Below are 22,093 nucleotides of genomic sequence, written 5' to 3'. Positions count from 1 at the left end.
AATATTTATATATAAAAATATAAAATAGTCAAAAGTCAATACGGAGTACTAAATCTCAGACTCTCAAACCCTTTCATTCTCGCATAGTCGCCGGTCTCCTCTCGCCGTTGCCGCCCGCCATCTCCAGCCTCGCCGTCGGCCGTCCACGGTGTCCGCCCATCTCTGCTTCATCGTCGCATCGTCTGGGCATCTCTGGCTCTCTGCTTCGTTGAATCTTCGTCACCACTTGCCGTCCTCGGCTATCTCTGCTCCGCTTATCTCTTCTTCGTCTCCACAAGTAATGGCTATCCCCTTATCAATTTCTCTCATATCTGCTTTTCAGTTTCTTTAATTTTACATTTTCACAATTCTTTTTGGTTCATTATGTGCTTGATTTTGTGGCTGTGAGAGTGTTATCCTTTGCTGAAATCATTATTTTGCTGGGAAAATTTTTTATTGGTTAATACTGGCTCTTTAGAATGCAAAACCAGTTTGAGCAATAGTAACTGGGTTCTTGGTTCCCATCTGAATGTAATGAAGAGAAGATTTGACTGGGTAAAGCTTTGACAAATTTTGGAATTTAAAATTTAGTAGTTAGATGGATGAAGAAATTATTATTATTATTATTATTATTTTATCAGTTTAATATAAAAAAAAAATTTCTTTGCCCAACCAACTTCAACTGAAGGAATATCCTCTGAGTTTGGTTAATTGTGCTGCATAGTACATACTTTGCCATTCAGTTTCTTTGGTTATCAATTGTTTCTACTGTAATCTAATTTCATTTTATAAAAAAAGGGGGTGGGGAATGCCCATCCCTGAAAAAATCCCCGAGGGGACGGGGATGGGGGAAATTTCAAATCCCCGTCGGGGAATGGGCCGGGAGGACCTAGTTCGGGGATGAGGACCCCACTCCCCGCCCCGCTCTGTTGCCATCCCTGCTGACAAACCAACTACGCTAAGCCAGGGAAAAAAATTGTAATTCTTGCACTTATGATTGACAGATTGAGTTAATTTATATTTTTTTTTTGTCTCGATTTTTTAAGTGATATACTATAATTTTTATCTAGAAATTATGAAAAAAATTATTTCTCAAAACAATCTTTACAAGATACAATTAATTACATAATATGATACAATGTATAAAGTATAAACTAACGTGTCTGTGGAAGAACCCTAGATTTCATAATCATTTTCTCACAGATGGAGAAATTCAGAGCTGTTCCAAATCAATCACGCCAAAACTTCACCGCGATTAGTTCCTCCTTCCTCAAAGAAGTATGCATTTCTTAATGTTTGAGCGTGAGAGTATACACACAAAGATTCTTTCTCACAAGCACGCATTTGCAGGTGTATTTGTGTGACTGGTGGCTCATCAAATTCCCAACGAATTCCAAATCCGAGAGAATAGGAGTAGCGGGCTTCACTTTTAGAGAGTACTACTCTTCTTGTCTCTCTGCTTAGTAGATTTTTTATTTTTTATTTTTCTTTCTTTCTGTGTTGTTTTTATGAACTGCTGCTAGCAGTGTTTGTGCTAGTAATCTAGTATTCTAGTTCCGAGTATTCTCTACATAATCAGAAAATTGTGAACAGTTTACTGGATATGTGTTTCTGTCAGTATTCACTGGTTCTGCTGAAGAAATGAAGAATGTATGATTTTGGTCATACAGTTTTGGTAGAGGTTTTTGCCCACCATCTGTTGGTTAAAAGTTCTGAATTGGCTGTTTCTAATTACCTATATAAAATTCTCATTATTGTTTTACTTCCTGTCTGGTTCCATCTGAAAAGCGAATACTTGGAACCACATGATTCACATTGTTATACCATTGATTTCATGATTATCTTTTCCCCATTATTGTTTGTAAGAACGATTGAGCAGGGTTGAGAGATACTTGAACTCAAGTGCCTTTCTAGTGTGACAATTAAGTTTGAAATGCTAGGATATGTAATCCATAAAAGAACTCAAGTGTCGAGTATGATGTTTCACAAGGTTCCTTAAATGTACATAAAGAACTCCAAAAATTGAGTGTATGCATGTCGGGCATGTACCCCCTCCTTTGTTGTAAGTTAAGAAGACATGGGGACTTGCTGAAAAGGAAAGGACTGGAAAAATTACATAGGATGTAGATCACAATGTGCAATATTTATATGAGTGCGAATATGTACTTAGAGTTCTATGATGCAAGAACTTGTTTTACTTATGCACTTGTATATTTGGTTTTGTATCAGGAGCCAAGATGCAAGAATATTCCACTCTGCTGCAATTTCTAAGAGGATCGATACAGTTACGCTTGAGGCAGTAGATGGCATTGTTATTGTAGTTAGTGGTTGCATCAATCGGTCTCGCACAATCCAAAATGGCTTCCCATTTGAGGTGTGTTCATGCCCTTCTATTGCTCTATTTTTGCTACTTTTCCTCTTTTCAGCCCTTTCATAAGTGCTTTCTTTATCCATGTTGTTCATGCTTCTAGCTTGTTTAAAAATCCAGTTCAATAAATTTTCTTTGGAGTTTTTCTCTGTTTGAAGAAAGGGAGTATAATATTTTTAGCATGTATTGATTGGAACAGATCTGCAACCATTTTTGTGTTGGATTTCCATATTACTGGGAGGAAATTGCTGGTCAACCCCGTGAACAGTCAACAAACCGATATGCTTTACCAATGATTTCGTTTGATGAATCGAAACTGTCATCAGCTGAAGGAATAAGTAACTCTGATTTTATTTCATTTGATGACCTGCCAGCAACTTTTCTCCGGGATTTCTGTGAGCCCGGCCTTTATGATTCAGAAAGCTGCATGACTAGTAAAGATCTTCCCGCTGAGATACCACCTCAAAATGGCAGTGTTGCATCTAAAAATAGTGGAATTTCGGGTTATAAGAACCCAAGAGCTTCAAGTGGGGTTTCAAGTCGACAAAGGAAAGATAAAGTCAAGAAGAAGCCGGATAGGCAATCGCCTAAAGTATTTGAGAGAAGCGAGGGGCGTATTACTAGAAGTATGACTAAGGGTAAAATGTTTCAGGGATGAGCCGGGAGTGAAGAGAACTAGAAGTGCGGGGAATTCATGCATGATATTACATGGCCTCAACAAACGTGTGGAGCTAAGAAATCGGCAAAAGGTCCCAAGAGTCATGGATGAGAGCCAGATGAAGCAATCCGAGCACATTTGCTGAAAAGCAAGCCGAACATCTGGAAAAAAAAGTAGTAAGGGCCAACTTGCCTATTTTTACATGCCTACTATTCAGCGAGGGGATTAGTCACTGTGTTCGACTGTGGAAAACCTGGGAATACCCAAAAAACAAGGAAAATGAATTGCAAAATGGCAAGTTATGAACTTGTGCACCATTTGGCTATGATAACATGTTACTTTTTTCTTCTGTTCAGTGCCTGTCTTTGCATCCTCTCCGATCTTTGCCAACTTTATGGAGCATACTGGTATGTGGAAGTTTGCTTGAACTGGGAGGCCATGCCCAATTTGAATTGTGAACATTTAGTATGTAAATTGTGAATTTTAGATCAGGGTCCACCTTGCAAGGTGCGGGTCCATGGTATAACTGTCGTGTTTGGAACCAATTGGCTCACAATACAAATGTAAATTTGTAGCTCAATTAGATGACATATGATCTTGTAATTACTCTTGGTGATGTCTAAAGAATTAATATATGGACTGATTTTGTATAGTAATAATTAATAAATAAATCATATGCTGTAAATTAAAAAATCCAGTGTTATGTTGCATTGAAAGTGTGATTTTACTCGAAATTTTCTGGAATCGCTCTCAAGTGAAGTTCATGTCTATTTCTTGATTATATTTGTAACTTTGAGTGTATAATTTTCCCTCTTCGAATGCACAGTTTCATTTTTCAAGTGCATAATTTCCCTTTTTCAAGAGAATGTTGGTTTGATGATGAGTTGGTGTTTTACATGTACCATGAATAAAATGAATATATGAGTTTGGCATTCAAGTTTGATGGCATTTTTTTCAAAGTTGAAGTGTATATTTAAAACTTTTTAAAGTTCAATGACTCAATTGCATTTTAATAGTTAGTTTGATCTTATCCCGAACTAACGTTTATTAGAGAAAAATAATAAAGAGAGGTTTACATTGCATTTATTAATTTATTAGGAGCGAAAATAGAACTATATCATCTTTTAAAACAGGTACTCTTATAACATGTTTATTACTAATTAGATGAAGAAAAAAAAACGAAAAACGTATCACTACCACCATTAATGATATGTTACCGGGATGACAAGAATCATAAAATATGAATGAAATTGATGGTATATCATATATGTAATAATATTTTAGAAAATATTTTTTAAACAAAAAAATAGAGTTACGCAAGATTTATCAAGTATACATCATCAAATAATTACCATTAAATTTTTTAGTAATTCAAAATTAAGTTCTCTACGTAATTCAATCAAAGTGAGTTACTACATTTAAATTTAATTCATTTCAAAACAGGACTCAACTCTCTCTTCTTTTTTTTTTTTTTTTTTTTTTTTTTTTTGAATTGGTATCATGCTTTCAACATGATTCATATTCAATTCTTCCACGATTAGTACTTGGGTGTCTTCTTCTTCTTTAAAACTTTTTTTTTTTTTATTGATATGACTAGTATAATAATCTTTATTATTACGCTTTGTAATCCATTTTTACATGTGATATTGAATATTTATTAGTTGAATGAATGAATTTTTCGATTTTAAAATTTTAATAATTTATAAATATGATTTTCTATGTTCAATAAAACTTTTAAACATATAAATTTTATTTATAATTAATACTAATTTAAATAGTATAAAATTGAATTGTAAATAGATATATTAAATCAAGTGCCATTAATCAAACATTCGAACCAAACACATATAATGCAACAAATAAATAAAAGAAATATATTATAATTAAAATAAATGAAGATTAAAATATCTTAAAGAATACACTGTAATTAGAATAAAATACTTAGTAATTGTAATAAGTTTTAGTAAATATAGTCTCTTTAATTTGTTTCATAGTAAATAAGAATTAGAATCTAAATAAACAAATAATTAATTATAAATAAATAAATAAAGTAATTAACATATATGTGTGATAAAAGGAATAAAACACACAAATTAAGAAAATAAATTCCTTTAAAATATTAAAAATATAAATTTAGGGGTAAATCAATCTTATTAAAATGTGTATTTCTATACTGAATGTTGTGCATTGATAACTCTATAGTTGTGCATTCAAACACCACCAAAAAAAATTCTACAGTGGAATCCCAATGTCCTACGATGCACTGAACTATGTGCACTAATGCATATCTCACCAGCCTACGGTGCACAACTTACAACACTAGGTTGCACAACCAACACGAATGCACAATCGCACTACCCAGGCAATTGTACATATACACGATCATCCAAATATAGGCAATATTATACTCAAAAGAACGAGGGAAAAAAAATAAAAAACACTGATCACTTTGCATGGGTGAATACTCAATCAATGATAAAGAAATCACGGCTTCAAATTGCAACAGTTATGATCCAAGAAAATAGGAAACTAATTTGGCCAAGGATTACGAACGCACAATATTAGTCTTCACGTCCTCACCTAAGTATGAGTTCTCATATATATATATATATATATATATATATATATATATATATATATATATATATATATATATATATATATATATATATATATATATATATATATATATAAGTTTCATATTAAGTGCATGAAAAATAATTTTGGTCCCATGAGTATTAGCAAAATGACAATTTTGGTCCACATGTTTAATTTCTACCAATTTTCATCGACGACTATTGCTTTAGAACCAATTTTGATCCATGAATATTGTTTTAATGAGAAAAATTATTACGTCGGTCACCCTTTCGTTTATATATGGTACAATAATATATGTTTTTTTTTAAATCAATAGATATCTCCAATGATCTTTAGACAAACAAGTTTGATACATACAATATGTGAAGATTATGGGGAAAATGTAGCCATATAATCATGGATTATTGTAATAATAATAATAATAATAATAATAACAACAGTACACCCGTAAAATACTATTTGTGTTACAAAGAAAATTTTTATTTCACTAGAAATAGGCTTAAAATCCTTAAGTTTTTTAAATTAAAAAAAAAAAACGATAGAATTTATAAAATTTACCAGAAAGTCATCTGGATTTATTTATTTATTTATTTATTTCTAGAGTTCATTATTTTAAAAAATTATTTATAATTTTTGGATATATGAAATTTAGGCAGTATTAATTAAAGTGGAGAATCTTCCTTGGGGTTTGAAAGTCTGGTTCATCATCAGCAGCCCAACAACATATGCCACGTCGAAAGTTACAGGTGTGGCAATCTGGGTCTATACGGCAATCCCAGTTACTTTTGCATGGAATTTGCGGGAAAAGTTTGTGTTTTTCTGCTTCACTCCCAGGTGAAATACCTGTAATAATTATTGTATACATTATTTTTAAAAAAATTATGAATAATTATATGCTGCAAAAATATGATCATACAAAAATTGTGATGGAAAACTTTGTTTTATTTTATTTTATTATTTTAGTAATCTGTAAATTATAATCATAATTTCTTGATTTAAAAATAATATTATCAAAACTTTCTATCATTTTAAAAAGTTCTTACAGAATTTATAAATGAGAATAGACTTACAGAATTGAATCATTAAGAGAAGAAGAACAGCTGACAAGGTTTTGGAAGCCATGAAAATGTCGTAACAGCTTAAGACAAGAATTCTTATAGTATATATGAATTTGTTTTAGGAGATGGAGTGGTGAGAATAATGACTATTTTTTGCTCTATTTATAGCAAAGCTCAGCCCTATACCAAGTTTCCTCAACACCCTGATTTGCTACTACTAAGTACTAATTAATCTATTGGGAATTAAATTTTAAAATTTCAGGTTTCATTATTTTATACATCAAAATAAACTAAATAAAACCTCACTCTGAGAGCTGACTAGTTCTACCTCATGACTTCTACCTTACATAAATGTGTCATACTTTCTATTTTCTAATGTTCCTCCAAAATGACTATTGTGCAGGTGGTGCTTCCCGTGCGGTGGTGCAGGTGGACTCACATTAAACATTACACTGGCGCACTTTAAGTACACAACAAACGCACGTTAAACACAAAAACAAAATACATTCAGAATACAAACTCACGCATCTTATGCACAAAACTTACGCATCTTAAGCACAACCCTCACGCACCTTAAGCACAAAACTCACGCACCTTAAGCACAAAAACACACGAATCTTAAGTTTTAACAACAACTCACATTAAGTACACTCTCACGCACATTAAGTACAAAACTAACGCACCTTAAATACAAGACTCACACACCTTAAACACAAGACTCACGCAACTTAAACACAAAACTCATGCACTTTAAAGTTTTAACAACAACTCACATCAAAGTACACACTCACGCACATTAAGCACACAACTCACGCACCTTAGGCACAAGACTCACGCACCTTAAGTACAAAACTCACGCACATTAAGCACTATACACTCACGCACATTAAGCAAACCCCTCACGCACATTAAGTACAAAACTCACGCACATTAATCACCCGCACAACCGCACTGGAACTTAAACACATATATATATATATATATATATATATATATATATATATATATATATATATATATATACACACACACATGCAAAAAGAAGAAGTGTTATTAGTTGATTGTTATTTATTACAAAAAGAAAAAGTGCTAATTTCCATGTTAAAATCACGACATAATATGGATCAATAAAATCATAGTTTAGAAGAATAACCCGGGGTCGAGTCTCACCAGCGGCAGTATGGGAGCTACCTCTTAAAGTTAGGGGGTTCCTTGTGCGCAGTGAGCAAAAGTCTAGCCTCTGTAATTCATGTTCAGTTGATTTACCAGTCGGGTCGAGTTGAGGTTTAGCCTTTTAAAAGAATAAAATCATAACACATTAATTATGTGATGAATATTATTTAATATTAATATAAATATTATTAAAAATTGAATTATAAATAACTTCAATCAATTTCTTTTTATAAAAAGTAATTCATAAAAATATAGTTACTTTTTAAAAATATATCATGACCTTTTGCATCGGTGACTATATTGACTTGTCGTCAGTTGTTGAATATAGTTATCCATTCAACTAATTAACTTAATTAAAATGGGTTTAGGACTCAATTTACATTTATTTTAGTTGAAAATAGGACCAGTTTTTTTTTTTTTTTTTTTTTTTTTTTTTTTTTTTTTTTTGAAATGGTATCATGCTTTCAATATGATTCGTATTCCATTTCTTACACGACTAGTTGACTATACTTGTGTTTATTTTTCTTTCTATTGATATTTAATGTAGTCAATATTATTATGGTTTTAAATAAGATTAAAATTAATGTATTGATGAAATAACTTTTACATTTTTAAATTTTTAAATTAATTTTTTTCTTTTTATATTTTCTCATGCGATTTAAATTATCAGTATCGTTAGATGTATTGTGTATTTATCTATAGCGATAACTTGTATATTATCTCAAATATACCAAAAAAATGTGTATATTATGGGGATGTTTGGTAAATAGCGGTTAGCTGTTAGCTGATTAGGTTAGTATGGTTGAGTAGTCGATAACATTAGCTGATTGTAGAAAAATGTTTGGTAAATTAGCTATTAGTTGATATCTGATTACACATGCAAAATGACTTTCTCAAAAAGGTGATCGAAAAAGTTGTTTTTGTTAAGTTTTGGCATATTCGCTCGTTGGTTCTCGCGTGATGCTTGCACGGTTATACACCCCGAATTGCGTATGTATATGTATGTGTGTTTGTAGGTGCATAAAGGGGGAAAAGGAAGGAGAAGAATAACACCAAGCTATAGCATAACAATCATGTAAGTGTGTTCTTTCATTCACCTTCACTCACTTATATAGTGATCATATACAACCTTTCAAGTACACAACATCAATACATGATTAAAGGATAAGGAATTGAAAGGTCTAAAAAGTTTAATGGCCATAAATATAAATATTTACAACACTCTCCCTTGGCCATTAAATAATTATACTCATGCCTCGTTAAAAACCTCGCTAGAAAAACCCTGTGGGAAAAACCAAGTCGAGGAAAAGAGTACATGTAGTATCAATCATGTGTTGCATCGGTTGCCTCGTTAAAAACCTTAGCCTAAGAAAACCCAGTGGGAAAAAAACTTAGCCAAGGGAAAAAGAGTACAACCATAAGCCTTCCAGGCACCATCTTCAAGATTTAAAAGTCTTCTAGACCGAGTTTATCGCTCCCCCTGAAGATAACAGTCTTCCTAGCATCCGCATCCCAATTTTATAAACATACTTCTCAAAAGTGGATGTAGGCAGGGACTTAGTGAACAGATCTGCCAGATTTTCACTAGAGCGAACCTTTTCAATGAGTATTTCACCACTCTTCTGGAGTTTATGTGGGTAAAAGAATTTAAGAGCGATATGTTTAGTAAGACCTCCTTTAACGTACCCATTACTCATTTGTGCAACACATCCTGCATTGTCCTCATATAGGATTGTCGGGGAATCAACATTGCTCATTGTTCCGCATGAGCGATGGATATGCTGTATTAGTGATCTCAACCATACGCATTCGCGTGCGATTTCATATAAAGCAATTATCTCCGAGTGATTAGATGAGGTAGCAACTAAGGTCTGTTTAATGGACCTCCAAGATATAGCTGTACCTCCACAAAGAAAAACATAACCAGTTTGCGATTTAGCAGTATGAGGGTCAGACATATAACCAGCGTCTGAATACCCTGTCAAAGTAATGTCCTTGTTGTTTTCAAAATAAAAACCAAGGTCTTTTGTCCCTTGGAGATATCTAAAAATATGCTTTATTCCACTCCAATGTCTTCTGGTTGGAGAGGCACTAAATCTAGCAAGTAAATTCACTGAAAATGCAATATCAGGCCTTGTGCAATTAGTCAGGTAAAGCAAGGCTCCAATAGCACTTAGGTAAGGAACTTCAGGTCCTAGAACCTCCTCATTATCCTCCTTAGGTCTAAATGGGTCCTTTTCCGCTTCAAGGGACCGGACCACCATTGGGGTGCTAAGGGGATGAGATTTATCCATATAGAATTTCTCCAATAATTTATTAATGTAGTTGGCTCGGTGAATGAAAATTCCATTTGGAAGATGCTCGATCTGCAGGCCGAGGCAGAACTTGGTTTTTCCCATCCAAGTATTTCATTTCGAATTCTGCTTTTAAGCATGAACATGCTTCTATAAGGTCTTCCTTTGTCCCAATAATGTTCATGTCATCGACATAGACAGATATAATGCAGAAGCCATTAGATGACTTCTTAATGAATATACAAGGGCAAATATCATTTTTAACATATCCCTTCTTTAGGAGGAGTTCACTCAAATGGTTATACCACATTCTACCAGATTGCTTCAAGCCATATAATTACCTTTGAAGTTTGATGCTATACATGTTTCGATCTTTATCCCTCATATTGGAATTTTGAATACCCTCGGGTATTTTCATGTATATATCAGCATCTAGTGACCCATAAAGGTAAGCTGTCACTACATCCATCAACTGCATATCTAATTTCATACTTACTGTCAATGATATTAAATATCGGAATGAGATGCCATCAATAACAGGAGAGTATGTTTGATCAAAATCAATTCCGGGTCTCTGCGTGAACCCTGAGCTACCAATCTTGCTTTATATCTAACCACCTCATTGCTTTCATTCCTCTTCCGTACGAATACCCACCTGGATCCTACTGGGATCACATCTTTTGGGGTAAGTACGGTGGGACCAAAAACTTTCCTTTGATTAAGCGAGTTGAGCTCTGCCTCAATTGCCTGTTTCCACTTCAACCAGTCAGAGCGCTTTCGGCACTCGGTTATTAACTTTGGTTCTGGATCCAGATTATTTTGTGGAATATTACAGGCAACTGCATAGGCAAAAGTGTCGTCGACGACTATTAAATCTCTATTATATGTTTCTCCTGTATCAACAAAATTTATGGCCGTCAACCAAATCATCGTCATTTCCCAAAATATTTTGATCTGGATGTTTCGCATCCCAGTGTTCGTATTATTTAGAGCACGTGCAGGTTCACTGGGTTCTCCGTCTTCGGGACGGTTAACATTTTTCTGGAGTGACTGAGATATTTTACCAATTCTCGTCTTCCGTGGATTTAAATCTTTTGCACCAAGTGGTCTCCCGCGCTTTTGGCGATGGGGAGTGTCAGTGTGCATACTTGGTCCCACGGGGACTTCAACTCTCGAAGGAGCATTCACAGCAGGGATATGGGACCTAGTCACTCCTCTGTTATCAGTAAAAGCATCTGGTAGGTTATTTGCTAAATTTTGCAAATTAATAATTTTCTGAAATTCTAGTTCAGTTTGACTAGTACGTGGGTCTAGATACTGGAGATCATTTTCATCCCATGAGATTTCTCGGCATTTCGTTAAATAAGGTCTTTTATCTCCCCCTAATACCGGGAAATGATCTTCATCAAAAATGCAGTCAGCGTACCTCGCGGTAAACTGATCTCCTGTCATGGGCTCTAGGTATTTAATGATGGAAGGAGATTCATAACCAACATATATACCTAGTTTTCGCTGCAGGCCCATGGAGGTACGATTTGTAGGTGGTATGGGGCATAGACTGCACACCCAAATACACGCAGATGGGAAATGTTAGATTCTACACCACGTAGTAGTTGCAAAGGGGAATAATCATGATATGCACTAGGTCGGATTTGAATTAAAGCTGCAGCATGTAATACTGCGTGTCCCCAACATGAGACTGGTAAACCAGACTTCTGCAGTAATGGTCTAGCGATTAATTTAATACGCTTAATCAGAGACTCAGCCAAGCCATTCTGAGTATGGACATAAGGTACAAGATGCTCCACTTTGATGCCCAAGGCCATACAATAATCATTGAAAGCCGTTGATGTGAATTCTCCAGCATTATCTATTCTTATTGATTTAATGGGATAATCTGGGAATTGGGCATTCAACACAATAATTTTCGCAACAAATTTAGCGAAAGCTTTGTTCCTCGTGGACAATAGACTAACATGAGTCCAACGAGTGGAAGCATCAATAAGGACCATAAAATATCTAAATGGTCCAGAAGGTGGATTAATAGGTCCACAAATGTCGCACTGCAATCTCTGCAGAAATATAGGCGATTCTTGTCCAACCTTAGTACGCGACGGGCGTACAATGTATTTACCTTTCGCACTAGCCACACATGTAAACATATTTGGCGAAAGTACCTGGGATCTCGACAGGTTATGTCCAGCAGAATTAGATATGATCCGACACATCATATTCTGCCCAGGATGACCCAGACGATCATGCCACATTTGAAAAGAATGTGGATTTTTGAGTTTCATGGTTAGTGCCACAAATGAATCATTGGGTTGTATATAGGTATAATATAACCCAGAGGATAAAGAGGCAAGTTCCTCAACCTCCCGCTTTTGACCAGTGATCAACTGAGTCATGATCAAGAACTCCTCTTTGTTCTTAGTCTTGGTTTCAATATGGAAACCATTTGAACGAATATCCTTGAAACTCAGCAAAGTTCGTTTAGATTGTGGGTACAACAAAGCATTTTCAATTAGTAGCTTTTTACCCTTAGGGAGGATAATGGATGCTCTTCCAGAGCCCACAATTAGTACCTAATCATTAGAAATGGTAGTGATATTACTACTTGATTTGTTTAAGATACGAAAAAACCTCATATCCATTAGGATAGTATGCTTGGTTGCACTATCCACCAAGCACAATGTTGGTTCATGCTCCATTGTGCGAACAACAACTTTGCAATGTTGTAAGATCTTCGGGGTTACTTCTCGAACAGTGGTTGTTCGTTACTAATTAACCAATGCCGTTCACCGAAGAGCGTGCTTGATAACGTGTTAAGTTTTGGCCTATTTGCTCGTTGGTTCTCGCGTGATGCTTGCACGGTTATACACCCGGAATTGCGTATGTATATGTATGTGTGTTTGTAGGTGCATAGAGGGGGCAAAGGAAGGAGAAGAATAACACCAAGCTATAGCATAACAATAATGTAAGTGTGTTCTTTCATTCACCATCACTCACTTATATAGTGATCATATACAACCTTTCAAGTACACAACATCAATACATGATTAAAGGATAAGAAATTGAAAGGTCTAAAAAGTTTAATGGCCATAAATATAAATATTTACAACAGTTTTGAGCAGTTTTTTGAATTTTAACCTTTTTGTAACACCCCCAAATCTAAAACCAGAATATTTAATAAAAAGAGCTTTTATTTATTTAAAAGATAAAATTCGGCCCAAACGCACAGCACAGGGCGACACAGGCTAACAAAGGTTCTATCAAACTATCTACAAATCTACAATACTATAGAATCCAAAGGTACCAATCTATTACAACCACTACAAATCCACAAGGTGCTATACATCTACAGCGTGCTCTCAAAGCTAGCCCCTTACTCTAGCCTGAAACACAAAACAACAACATTAGCATAAAGTGCTAAGTAAGGTCTACTCTGCCCCGTAAAATAAATACTTTTTTAGTTTAATTAGAAAATAGATATACTTTGACAATAGGTTTTGACACTTGAATAAGCTACACTTTCAAAAACATTTAGCCAAAGGCTTAGAAGGAACATTTTTAAAAGAGTTTTCAGAATACTTTAATTAAGCCAATGCTTGACCAAATAAGAGATTTTAAAAAAAAATAATAATAATAATAAGAGAGGGAGACTCTACAAATGTAACTTACACCAAAGCAAAAGATTTCTCAAAATAAGGATTTAAAATCATTTTTCCAAAAGTACATACACCGAATTAATTATAGAATTTTATTATCAAATAATCATTTCAAAACATAATCGTTTTCAATAGTCATTTCCATATATATATATATATATATATATATATATATATATATATATATATATATATATATATATATATATATATATAGATTGGACAAAAAAAGTTGGGCTTAGAATAGTTGGGTTATTGGGCTCATAAATAAAAATCATTGAACTTAGGAATATAAATCATTTGGGCTTAGGACTTATAATAGTTATAAAATGATTTTGGTAGGCTAGTCTTAGTTTGATTTTGGATAGTAAAATTATGGACTATAAAATAAGTTATTAATATTTCAAAGTAAAACAATTTATTTTGGAAGTATTCCTGCTAAAATATTTAGGATTGAAAATTAAATTTTATTTTCTAGAATATTTTTATTAAAATAATATTGATTAAAATGATAATATATTATAATTTTGGAGCAATAATAAACTGGTACTAAAAGTTAATTAATCAAACACTTATATTTAATGTTTAACCAAGTCAAATATTAATAGTTGTCAAATAAGTCAAAATTGACTGATAAGCTAACTAGTTTAATACCGGGTAATTAAACTTCAGATGATTAAATTGGCAGTCGACGACCAATTTTGGGTCGCCGGTCGCCTTCTTCCTCAATCGAAGAAGGTAACTAGCGTCGCCTTCTTCTCAGTTGATGAAGGCAACTCTTCCTGGAGAAGATGGTGACCAAGTGTCGCCTCTTCCACCAGGCGCCTTCTCCTTGGTGGAAGAGGCGACGCTTGGTCACCATCTTCTCCAGAAAGAAGGCGACCAATCGTCTTCCTCAACTGAGGAATAAGAATAAAGTAGTTGAATAATCAAATTTATTTGCTCCAATTGTATGACAAATGTCATCTTTCACATATATATTTTAAAAACCATATGGTGGGCTAGCTAGCTTATTGATATGATCTCAGTGCAATATAATTCAAGCTGCTCAAAAAGATTTGATATGATGCAACTGTTAGACCAAATTAAAGTAGGACGTGAGGAGCCCATGGACTAGCTCAAGTGATAGACCACCTAACTTCAAGTCAACATTTTAGTAACAAGTAAGAATGAGATGAATCTCTTACACTTCATTGTTATTCTTCCTCTCTACTTATATTAATTGTTAGTTAATTAGAAACCTTAAATATTATGTAACTGAAACCAAACAAAGTAAGTCAACATAACATATTTTAAGAAATTGAATTGAATGTACAACGTTAATTACTTTCATATACATACCTAATTGAAATAATCCTCAAAATCCCTATCATCAACTATGCCATGGTGGCACCTAAAAGTGACAAATTTTTGCATATTGTGACAACACTGGGGACACTTTTTAATCTCTGAAACCTTGTCAAAATTACAGGGGTAGTCAAGAGCACAACAAGGATGATGTTTTGAAGCATAAATAGAACGGCTAAGCATCTCATGGTGATCTTTGAACGCTTGATCAAAACCTTTGGCTATTACATTCTCCTTCCATTTCTCATATTCATTCATGACTGTCAACATTTTATCTCCTAGATCACATACAACTATCTTGTTCCCTTTGCATAGCATAGCCCATCCATCAACTGCTAAATCTTTAGCTTCATAGGCTAGTATCTTTTTCAATCCTTCCACAATTTCATCATCTTCTCCATCACAATAGGTTTGATCCAAAAATTTTATCCTTGATAAGAATGTGCTTCGAAGACGTGCCCAGATAAACCATGACTCAAAAGCTCCATCCGGTCCTTCATCACAAAGTTTTTCTCGAACATTCACTGACGCAACTTTCACATTGCTACCAATGTAACATGTCATAGTTGTCAGTTGTGGGTTTAAAGAAACTACTGCCTTTACCTTTGAAATGAATGCTTCAACCCATTTTAAGTCATTCCCTCCAATAAAAAAAATGCACTTATTCTCATCGACCTAAACAATTAAAATAAGTTATTAGTGCTCTAAAATTATATTATTGTTCGCTCGATCTTATAAAATAAATAAATGAAGCAAAAATATAATAATAATAACGATGATGAAATTGGACGTACCCATTGGGTAATTGTTTCAGCAGCCACACCTAACAAAAGCTGAGTGCACCAAGTTTCTATCTTCCATAAATCTTTTTCCTTTTCAATTGTGTAAATGTTGCGGTGAACCTACCCAGGCCAGGCCAAACAAACAATATAATATATATAATATAATTAAGCTGCTAATTAAATTAAATTAAATGCTACCAATTCAAAATTCTAAATATATATTAAATTAAAATAAATATATCACTACTGGAAATTATGGAATTTCCGACCACCTGAAAGTGATCTTAAATGAAGTTGAAACCAAAAAGTGGTCGGAAATAGCAACAAAGGTTTTTCCGGATACTCAAAGTGGTCGGAACAAGGCTTTCGACTTGATTTAAGATCACTTTCTTGAAAATTTCATAATTTCCAGTAGTGTATATACCATACGTACCGGATTTTTTATTTGCTCCTGCATCTCATCTAACCCCTCAATCATTACTCTTTCCATGTTACCAGCGATTTCTTCTAACTTCTCATCAATATCAGACACCAAACTCCTGATTGCCAACGTCCTATCATTCAACACATTCTGTAACAAAAAAGGAATTATACTATCTCCAATCTCAACTCCAGTTCTTATCCCTTTTTGAATATCAAAAGCTCTCATCAATATCATGTGCATTGCGTTATGGTGAACAATCCTTCCATGCTGGTCCAACGAAACAATGATAGGCTCACCCCCTATTTGGAACAATAATTTCTCTTTAACAAATCTTATAAATCCCGGTGTTACTGATTCCTCTACATTTTCCACGGCTAGTAATTCTCCTCTACTCGCTAAATCTCTATACTGATTTTCCATATTTTTAGTAGCTCCCCATGATGCAGGATAATCCAATATCGGAATCCAGAGCACACGTAATTTAGTTCTCCATTGGAACATTTCAAATAGATTTAACAAATAACTGTCAATGTCAAGGCTTGACGATATTAATAATAGCAAGCTCTTGTTCTTCAACAAATGGCGTCCTACTTGCAATTTAGAGGGCAGGCATTTTATTTTATATATAAAAATTAAATTATTTTATAATTGTCTTTAATATAATCAATAAGCAAACTGGAGAAATAAAAACTAAAGCAGTATGTACTTAGCTTATTAATTAGCAATCAATTAAAATTAAATAATTATTAATTATATTGTTTAATTTTAAACCTAATTAAGTTCATACCACTTTTTCATGGTAGAAATCATATATCAGTTCCTTTTTGCCACCATTGAATAATAATTTGAGAACATCCAAATTATTAGTGGAAGGGATCGGATTCTCATCATAAGAGAATGCATAACACAATGCTTTGTAACAATCCTCTTCTCTCTTCTTCTCTGCATGCATATATCATCAATTAAAACCATTAATCATATTATATTACTTTAATCTAATCATGTTGCAATTCAAGTAATAAATCATATCGCATACACTTGAATTATATTTAATTAGAACTAACCAAGTATTGGACGACAATCGGAGATTATATTTTTTATTTTTCCAGTTAAATCAGAAAGTTGTGTTCCTTCAACGATAAGCCACCTACAACAATCAATATAATTGATATTTTAGGGAAATTAAATAATACTTGTAATGATTTATATATTTAAATTATTAACATATAGCATACAATAAGAGATCAATTAAATAATCTTACTTTGAATCCACTGTCGTTGGAAGGCAAGTGAAATAGGATGCATAAGCAAGGATATTCGTGAATATCCAATAACATGCAATAGGTATGATTGGTGCTGAATTATAAGAGGATGATTGTGTAAGCTCGACAATCCACTCAGTAAGATGTAAGATTGATTTGACAAAATGAGTAACCATTTTCTGCATATGCGAAGGCACAACTTGTAGACTTTCATTTTCCTTAAGAATTGTCAATTTGCCGGCCAATCTCTTGTGACCCTGAACAAGGTTAAATTCTCCAAAGTTGAGGGAGAAAGCCGCCAGCATCATCAGAAGCTTGGCTTCCCAGGAATATGTGGACAACATTCTTAGAAAATAAATAACAATTGAGTGTGGATTCACATCACTTGATGATGAAGACTTCAATAATATCTGATCGAATAAATTAAAGCAATATTTACTTAAAGTACTTATTGCGCATCATAAAATCGTGATTCTGTTTTACAAAGAATCATGAAAATTAGGCATTAGCTATAAAATTTTCTAATTAAATAATAGTATGTGGAGAATAATTGTACATTTATAAAGTTAACTATTATAACATATATAATTGAGATTATAATTTAATTGTAAAATTTAAGAAAAACAAATGTCTCTTATTTTTCCCCTCAAATTAAAGAATTACCTCAAAGGAAATATGCTTTAATTGATTGGGAAGTTCCATGTCAGTGTACTCCTCATCTAACACCTTGTGGTTATTGGACTCAAACTCTTTACCATCATTAGAGTCTTCCTTATCAAACTTGTCACCATTAGAGTCTTCCTTATCAGACTCCTCATCTTCATCAATGCTATCTCTAATCTAAATCATATATCATCCAATGAAATATATAGACGAAAACACAACAAATCATATATCATCCAATGAAATATATAGACGAAAACACAACAAACTCATTAAAACCTAAGTTATCACACATGAAATCCATATATAGATCATCCTACGGAATGTTGTCTATTTTTTTTAATGATTTGTAGTGAAACTATATTATGGGCAATTATTATTAATGGCAATTATATATATATATATATATATATATATATATATATATATATATATATATCAAGATTTAAATACTTAGAATACCATAAAACATGAAACCTATATATGTCATAAAACTTCTAATAAATACTTCGTATGTACTAGGACTTACTCATACACAATCAAATTCAAAGTTTAAGATCAATGTAAATAAATAGTAAATAAACAAACCATGGTAGAATAGAGAATGTTCTTCACAAAATTGAAGATAATATTTGTTTTAAAATCTTTGCTGTTCGGATCATGAGTAGTCATAACTTCTTCCAAGATAATACTTTCATTGATACTTGAAGATGCCATCTTTGATAGAGATAAGGGGAAAAGAGAGCAATTAGCAAGATAAATTAAGGCCAGGAAAAAGCAGAGAAAACGGGGCTGCTTTGTGAGTCAATTGTGTGGCTAACCTCTTACATATATAGGATGCAGAGGGACAATACTTTACTTCAATTGCGAGCAATTAAGTGGAATAATTTTTTTTCTTTAACTATATATATATATATATATATATATATATATATATATATATTAAGTTTATATTCAGGTGCGAACCTACCTTATTGTGTGAACTTAAAAACGTGTGCACATCCTTGATGTTGCATTATCTAACAGCTTAGAACATGATGCACGGAAAAAGTCAAACCAGAACTCGGTGACAAGTCTTGTGCATTGTGTTATAATTGACATCCACCGTCCACTAATATAGATAAATGGATTGGTGCTCATGTTTACTTGTTAATATAGGTTCTCATATGAACCTATATGTCGGTAACAACTTGTGGACAAATCCAAATCATTGATATAGTAGATCTAACGGTTGAAAAAAACTTTGTAATATTTATGAAAATGACCCCGCTCATTTTTTACTTGATTTCTCATCCATCAAATCTTGCAGATCAATGATTTGAATTTATCCACACGTTCTCACCTAGGAAGTGGTTCTCATATGATTAAGATTTTGAACATATATATATATAGATTTACATTCACGTAAAAACACATCTTAAAATACAAACCTATGGACAATTTGACGCCGTTGGATGGTGGTATTGGACGGTCCTGATTTTTTTTCTCCTATGCGCTGTGTGCATGTAAGTATGTTAATGTGTGCACGAGCTTTGATGGATGGTTGTGATTTTTCTTCCTACGCGCTGTGTGCATGTAAGTATGTTAATGTGTGCACGAGCTCAAGTTTGTATTTTAAGGGGGGTTTGTATTTTAAGGGTGTTTGTACTTGAATGCAACCCTATATATATATATATATATATATATATATATATATATATATATATATATATATATATATATATATATATATATATATATATATATATATATATGTGTGTGTGTGTGTGTGTGTGTGTGTGTGTGTGTGTGTGTGTGTGTTTGAGTGTGTGTGTGCGCGTGCGCGTGTGAAGATGCGGGCAAAATCATATCAATGGCTCTAAAACTATGCCTTCCAGTGCACATTGTTGTGCCTTCTAGTGCATAGTATCTGGCTAATGAAACAAATCCATATTTCTTGTATTGTTTTGGGAATGAACTCCCAAATAAAAAAAATTAATTCTACACATCTTCGCCTTGGAGTTGGAAGCTGAATCAACATATCATATTGTTTGGGACAATTAATTTCCATTTTTCGCAAATATTCTCATTCCAATTTTTGACATTCGAGTGCACATTAGTGTTCCTTCAATGATTTGAACATCATGTCAAAACACAATTCCATTGCATATTGTTATGTCTTTCAGTGCACAATTTTATACCTTCATATTCCATCCATAATTTTGAGTCTTCAAGTGCATATTTTTGGCTAATGAGACAAATATACATATAACATATTGTTTTGGGAATGAAATATGGTACTAAATGTTATAGAACCTACTAAATATTCTGCCTTGCAGTGCACATTTTTGTGTCATTGAATGCACATTATTGTGCCTTGGTATGCATATTATTTTGCCTTCAATTGCTCATTGTTATCCCTTCGAGTCCACATTGTTGTGACTTCAAGTGCACATTGTTAGTTGTTCCTTTGAGTGCACATTGGTTGTGCCTTCGACTGCATATTATTGTGATTTTAAGGATTTGAACAGAATGCAAAAACACAACAAATTAACAAAATGCCACTGCGTTTTTTTTTTTCTTCTTTCTAATTTTCCATCATTCTGGGTTGTTGATCTTGACTAGGTTAAAGGATAATGGGTGAATGATAAATTGATTCTCAAAATAGAATCATTTGAGTTGGAAATTGGAGATGGGAAGGCTTGAAAGTAGTCTTTGTCCCACATTGGAATGTGTAGTGGGTTTGCACTAGTATATATACAACTTCTTTTTAGACTAAGCTTGAATTGTATTACATAAAGGCTCTATCGCATTTGCAAAGGGGTGTAAATCAAATCCTAAAAAAATGAGTCCCTCCAAGGAGAAAAAAAGGAAAAGTGTGATATTTTTATAAAAATACAACACTTTTATATTTACAAAAAAAAAAATGCAAACTAATATGGATAAATTGATTGATTGTTACTAATTAATGAGGAAAAATGTGATACAAATAGTGATAAATCGTTACTTATGAGGAAAAAGATAATATTTATGAAGACAAGTGTGATATTTTTGAAAAAAATATAATTCTTTTATTTAGGGATAAATTGATTGATTGTTAATGAGGAAAAGTGTAATACAAATAGTGATAAAATTGATTGTTACTTATAGGGAAAAAGATAATATTTATGAAGAAAAGTGTGATATTTTTGAGAAAAATGTAATTCTTTTATCAATATATAATATTTAAAAGTTGAAGAGTTACTTACAAGAGAAAGTATAATATGTATAAAGGAAAATGTAATATAATACTTATGAAAAACTCGACACGTCTCATGAATAAAAATTTGTGAAACTGTTTCATACAAGTTTTTGCCTTAAATAAGAATTCATTTTACTTACCATACAATAGTAAGAAACAGATATGAGAAACACTAAAGAAGAATGTGCAAATGGTTGAAAAGTAAAGGAATAAGGTTCAAATTGACCACTGAACGTAACCTGAAAATGCAATTAGGCCACTGAACGAAAAAAAAAAAAAAAAAAAAAAAAGTGCAATTAGGTCACTGAACACTCAAAAAACGTGCAATTAGGCCACTGAACACTCCAAATGTATGCAATTTCACCGGATAGCAGGTTACCATCAATTTTATTAGGTTATCTGCTTGCGTGGCAGCTGAGTTAGCATTTTAAATAATTTGTAATAAATTTTAAAAAAATTGAAAAATTAAATAAATAAGGAAATAAAAAATAAAAATACAACAACCAGCCACCCCGTCGTTTTTTTTTTTAATTATTATTAAAATTTATTTAAAAATTATTAAAAATGTCAACTCAGCTGCCACGTAAGCATGTGACCTG

The 22,093-nt window shown here is 33.0% G+C and overlaps 3 protein-coding genes across 5 annotated transcripts in view; 2 read left to right on the top strand and 1 right to left on the bottom strand.

Annotated features, from left to right (window-relative positions):
- LOC109160119 (UPF0481 protein At3g47200-like) overlaps nt 1-4,843 on the top strand; it is a gene marked incomplete at its 3' end in the record, with an annotated part of 50,044 nt that extends 45,201 nt beyond the window's left edge. Inside the window, exon 7 of the mRNA XM_019308286.1 lies at nt 4,836-4,843. Within this exon, the coding sequence (XP_019163831.1) occupies nt 4,836-4,843 (8 nt within the window). The remainder of the gene's footprint in view (nt 1-4,835) is intronic.
- LOC109160121 (protein EMBRYO DEFECTIVE 1674) lies at nt 50-3,655 on the top strand. 3 transcript variants are annotated; one of them, XM_019308295.1, is made up of 5 exons: nt 50-277; nt 1,183-1,257; nt 1,330-1,415; nt 2,209-2,353; nt 2,547-3,655. In XM_019308295.1, the coding sequence occupies exons 2-5, from the start codon at nt 1,183-1,185 to the stop codon at nt 3,003-3,005; spliced, it is 765 nt and encodes a 254-aa protein (XP_019163840.1). In that variant the 5' UTR covers nt 50-277; the 3' UTR covers nt 3,006-3,655. The 3 variants fall into 3 exon arrangements, with proteins under 3 accessions (XP_019163840.1, XP_019163841.1, XP_019163839.1); XM_019308296.1 differs by lacking the exon at nt 50-277 and having other exon boundaries at nt 627-1,257; nt 2,547-2,740; nt 2,771-3,655; XM_019308294.1 differs by lacking the exon at nt 50-277 and having other exon boundaries at nt 632-1,257.
- A 10,230-nt stretch (nt 4,844-15,073) lies between the features above and the next one.
- Nucleotides 15,074-19,058, bottom strand: LOC109159758 (protein SIEVE ELEMENT OCCLUSION B-like). The gene is made up of 8 exons (XM_019307873.1): nt 18,863-19,058; nt 18,275-18,451; nt 17,612-18,021; nt 17,414-17,496; nt 17,137-17,291; nt 16,359-16,940; nt 15,938-16,045; nt 15,074-15,818 (listed from the first exon to the last, which is right to left on the bottom strand). The coding sequence occupies exons 1-8, from the start codon at nt 18,989-18,991 to the stop codon at nt 15,138-15,140; spliced, it is 2,325 nt and encodes a 774-aa protein (XP_019163418.1). The 5' UTR covers nt 18,992-19,058; the 3' UTR covers nt 15,074-15,137.
- Nucleotides 19,059-22,093: the final 3,035 nt, after the last annotated feature.

The sequence above is a fragment of the Ipomoea nil genome, unplaced genomic scaffold, assembly GCF_001879475.1.
Source record: "Ipomoea nil cultivar Tokyo-kokei standard unplaced genomic scaffold, Asagao_1.1 scaffold2845, whole genome shotgun sequence".
NCBI lineage: Eukaryota > Viridiplantae > Streptophyta > Magnoliopsida > Solanales > Convolvulaceae > Ipomoea > Ipomoea nil.
This window is presented reverse-complemented; position numbering and strand designations above follow the sequence as displayed.

What these genes read in the sequence shown, in the direction of transcription:
- LOC109160121 (XM_019308295.1), top strand. Translation starts at nt 1,183, where the DNA reads ATGGAGAAATTCAGAGCTGTTCCAAATCAATCACGCCAAAACTTCACC. An exon ending in GTTCCTCCTTCCTCAAAGAA is followed by an intron (nt 1,258 to 1,329) that starts GTATGCATTTCT and finishes ACGCATTTGCAG; the next exon opens with GTGTATTTGTGTGACTGGTG. An exon ending in AAAATGGCTTCCCATTTGAG is followed by an intron (nt 2,354 to 2,546) that starts GTGTGTTCATGC and finishes TGATTGGAACAG; the next exon opens with ATCTGCAACCATTTTTGTGT.
- LOC109159758 (XM_019307873.1), bottom strand. Translation starts at nt 18,991, where the DNA reads ATGGCATCTTCAAGTATCAATGAAAGTATTATCTTGGAAGAAGTTATG. An exon ending in ACATTCTCTATTCTACCATG is followed by an intron (nt 18,452 to 18,862) that starts GTTTGTTTATTT and finishes TATATGATTTAG; the next exon opens with ATTAGAGATAGCATTGATGA. An exon ending in ATTTCTACCATGAAAAAGTG is followed by an intron (nt 16,941 to 17,136) that starts GTATGAACTTAA and finishes TCTAAATTGCAA; the next exon opens with GTAGGACGCCATTTGTTGAA.